This window comes from Salvia splendens, unplaced genomic scaffold, assembly GCF_004379255.2.
Source record: "Salvia splendens isolate huo1 unplaced genomic scaffold, SspV2 ctg962, whole genome shotgun sequence".
Lineage (NCBI taxonomy): Eukaryota > Viridiplantae > Streptophyta > Magnoliopsida > Lamiales > Lamiaceae > Salvia > Salvia splendens.
In genome coordinates this window covers 102,092-106,663 of record NW_024599652.1, presented here as the reverse complement: position 1 = coordinate 106,663, position 4,572 = coordinate 102,092, and the positions used below count along the sequence as shown (strand labels likewise).

The window sequence follows — 4,572 nt, the reverse complement described above, 5'->3', positions numbered from 1 at the left end:
CTACAAATAAGTTAGAAATGTACTAGTATAAATTAAGCATTTAGTCTTGGATAAAAAGTAGTTCGATTTATTTTTTGAGATGGACAAATCAATATTGTATAATAATTTCATGCACTTATTTTTCTAAATTTCATGCACAAGATTATCGTGGGAATGTTTCAAAAATTTGAGTGAAATATTTGTAAACTAATTGGAAACTGGGGGGGGGGGGGGGACTTTTGAATTTAGTTTCAAACAATTAGGAAAAATACAAAAGATACTTAAGGACCAAAAAAAAGATTTTTCCAAAAAAGAAATAAGGTAAGACAATGAAATTGCCTAAATTAAATTTTAGTTGCACAATTTTAAGTCTGAGGCCTGATACCAGACCCTCTTTCCATCCCCTTCAACCCGACCCCATAAATTCTGCCCAATGTAAGACACGTTAACGCGACAAATTTTTAAAATGAAATAAAAACAATGATTCTTAAAGTTTATGTACCCTAAACGTTTAAATTGGGAGTCAACTTCGAAAAGTATAACAATTACATGCGAAATACAGTTATAGTGATGAAAATATTTATTTACTAGAGTTCAATAATTTATAGATTACTATGCCAAAAATAATCTATACTATAATTTTTCTGAAGAATATATTATAATTTGTAATCGAGTACCAGATATATGAATAGATTAATATTGTTGATGTAACAATACAAAGAGAATTAGAGATTCACCATCTCTAGAATTTTGTTTGTTCGTAATCTATATTTTGTTTAATTTGCTTGGTGGCCGGTGGGAGTCACTGCAGGACGAATAATCATATTTATAATATATACATAAGCTTGTTCTTCACAATAAAAATATGTAATTTTCTTAAAACAAACCATTCATCAGTTTACCTTGTTACATCACTAATTGTATATTAAGTAAATATGATCCTTCATATTATATCATCATTATTCTAATTATGAACCATATTTTTATATTAAAAAGAATTTCAATGCCTGATCAAATGTTGTAGTTAAGACAGTAGTACATTAAAGCATGAACTACAAACTAGCAAAACCACGAGTTATTTATTTATTTTTAGTTGAGGCAATACACAGCGATAATATCAAACTAATTATAGGGAAATTAATGGAATATTAAAGAAAATCTCGTTAACCCAAAAGGAGTTGTGGAGTGGTATTTGTCTCGTCCATTAATAAATAAATGGTCAGGAGATCGATCGATCCCTTCTTTTGGAGTATGAAGCAGTCTTAAATGCCTGAACCAATTGTCCCACCCATGACTCAATAATCACTAAGTTTCCCTGTGATCTAACAACTGAAAAAAATCTCGTTTATTTTTCACAATGGGTAATGATAAAAGCAAAATAAAACTTCAAATTAAATGAACTTGTTTGGTCCTAAATTAGCTGGTAGTCTTAGTCCTATGGGCCATGAGAATAATTGTACTGCCCGTGACTCGGGATTTTATTGAATTAATGTAATAAGCATTCATATTTATTTCCACATTGATGGCGCATAACATGACAGGGTTTTTGTTTTTTAGTAAATTACAAACTCTTGTTCACATAATATAGGCATCATTGCTGACTTTGTTGTTCAGAAAATATCTATTTATACATTAAGTGGAGTTAAAGGATGCTAATTATTCCATTGTCATTTGTATTTTGGTTTCGGACAAACTGAGCCTAACAAGAAACACGTCATTACATGTGCTATAGAATTGATTAAGGAGAACATAATTATGCATTAGTTGTAAGTTTGTAACCACCATATATGGATAGAGATTAGGCCTATAGCTATTAAAATATTTAGTGGTGGCGTTATGCCATCCAAGCAAGGTGTCATAATAATTATAATTATTAAAATATTCGAAAAGTTAAATCAAATTTCAATGCTGTAGATTTGTTACATATACTCTTAAACAATAGTCGTTAAAATCCTTTATATCCACTCTCATGTTCGGATTTAGTTTCAGAGAGAGGGGAATAAAGAATTTAGTCGTTGGGAAGGTACAGTAGATCGGTATTAAGTTTGAGTTTAAGTTTATGTTCATTTTTTTTTATTTTACATTGGAATTTAAGGTTTAGGATAAAATTTGAATTACTTTAAAATTATCTTTCTATTTTCTTGAATATATCATACCGTACTTGAAACCAATGATAATCAATAAAATCAATTTATAACACCCTAATATAATTTATAAGATGGAAATAATACTATTATTAAGAGTAATATATTTTGTTATTATATTATATTATGCAACAAGCTGAATCGCCTTGCTTTCACCCGATCGGGTAACTTTTTAAGCCACTTCATACTTGGCCTGTTGATTTCCTCTTGAGCACTATTTTTTTCTTTTCATGGTCCGTACTACGTTCTTTGGTCATTCCTCAGAGTTATAGCCTTTTACGGCCCAAACGAGAGAACTCATCTCAAAAGACCTGCTTGTTAGGAAACTGAGTCCATTTTGTCTATAAACCCTAAAAAAGTTGCTCTCACAACCGATATGAGACATTAATCCATAATAATCGCCCCCCCCTAAAGGCCAATGTACTTGTTGGTCATGGCCACCGGAGGTAATGAACCAAGTTTAGAGTAGTAACTCATAATTGTAACTCATGTGTGCCCACGTCGACAGTCTTTATTTCTCTCTTGGGCTTACTACTATTTAAACACTTTTTATCATACGGGCCTCAACATGACTCCATATCAGGCCGACGCCTAATATGTACTCCCTCCGTCGCAGGAAAGATGACTCCTTCTTAGGACGACCACACAATTTTATGTACACTTATTTTAAAGAGTTTAAGGAGATTGGTAAAAGATTATTGAGTGTTGAAAAGTATTAAAGAGGAATAAAGTAAGAAAAATAAAAAGATTTTGGGTGTTTAAAAGTACGAGAGAGAATAACGTAACAGAGAAAAGGTTCTTAGGTTTTAAAATAGGAGAGATGAATATATATAGTAAGAGGAAAAAAAAGTAATTGAATATATATTTTAATTATTTCCTAATAAGTAAGGGGTCATTTTAGTTGAGACGCACGAGAATAGAAAGTGGTCAGACGGAGTACATATTATGTTTCATTATAGTTTACTTTATTATTTTACTATCCAAATTATTCTATTTTGAAATGATTCATGGAAATATTGTTAGCTTCTGCTCACTCTTTCAATAATATTCCACCGATGTTTATGACTCCAATAATACTCCATTCTATTCTAGATGAATATGATGAAGAAAACATATCGTATCTCGTAATTTAGAGGTCCAAGCACAATCATTATAAATTCACAATTCCTTAGACATAGAAAATACAATTAATACAGCTTTAAAAGGAACTAATTTAGACAAAGAAAACACAATTAACACTACAACTTTAAAAGGAACTAATAATTCATAAAAAGTACGTACTATCTCATTCTCACCAATATCACTTAGTTAGTGATCAGAGCATTGTACGACTTCTCTTTCACTATTTTTCCCTTTGTTATTCATAAATGGAGAGTGCAAAACTAAATCACAACAAATTTAAAAAGAATCCAAGCAAATTGTGCATTTGAACATTCAGGCACATTGGAATCCCTTGGGAACCTTCTTGGAGCAAACATTGAGAAGCAAACTAAGAGAAATGGGAACATTAAGGTTGATTCCCAACACATTGGCTTTGATAGCGGTGCATAGGCACACGGCCGCCTCGAGATCGGCCAGCCCTTCGATGAGGGTGCAGCATGGAGTCTTTGGAGGAGTTCCAATTGTGACACCAATCAATCCTCCAAGTAAGTCAGCACAAACACCTAGTTTTAGGGTATCCCTAGGGCAAGTGGCCTTGCTCGGGGTCGAAGGCGGAGGTGGGCATGGTGTGCCCTTAGGTGGCGGTGGCGGCGGCTTTGGTTTGGGAGTTGGGCAAGAGCCACATGCACTAGAAAGAGTGAAGAATGCAAGGTTTAGAACAAAGAAAAGGGCAATTGAGGTAGTTTTCTTGGAACTCATTTTTCCTCTTGGTAAACCTAATTTATTGCAAGTTTGGTTTAGTGAGGTACTTTGTGAAGTTATGCGAAATTTGATGGGGTTTTTATAGGCTAAAAATCATATTTATTATTTGGATGAAATTTTAAAGAAATTGGTGGGAGTGGTGGATTGTAGCTGGCACAAGTAGCACAGCTTTGGCAAGTTTTGGAGGCATGTGAATAAGGATTGCAAATTGACATGTTGCTTTGCTCGGATTCCATGAAGATGGTTTTGTCTAAATCAGCTTAGCTTGGGATATTTTAATGTGTTTAATAATATATACGTGAAAATACGCAGAAAACCATGTCCGCAACTTGCATAGATTCATTACTACATTGTTATTTTTATGAGTAAGTGATAAATGAACAAAAATTGTATATACAAAATTGGGATATATTTGTCATATTCTATCATTTGCAACAAACAAGGAACTTACTTATTTTAATTGTACTTTAATTTTATTATAACCCTTCATGTTAATTAAGGGATGGACTATAATACTTTCAATTAAATATTAAAAACATATTGTACTTAATTTTTTTTGTAATAAAATATTTTAATTTCAGAAATT

The 4,572-nt window shown here is 32.3% G+C and overlaps 1 protein-coding gene across 1 annotated transcript; it reads right to left on the bottom strand.

The window, feature by feature from the left end:
• Window positions 1-3,251: 3,251 nt before the first annotated feature.
• Window positions 3,252-4,022, bottom strand: LOC121791902 (14 kDa proline-rich protein DC2.15-like). Its single transcript, XM_042189717.1, has one exon. It carries the CDS (start codon window positions 3,981-3,983, stop codon window positions 3,558-3,560), a length of 426 nt encoding a protein of 141 aa, XP_042045651.1. The 5' UTR covers window positions 3,984-4,022; the 3' UTR covers window positions 3,252-3,557.
• Between the last annotated feature and the right edge of the window lie 550 nt (window positions 4,023-4,572).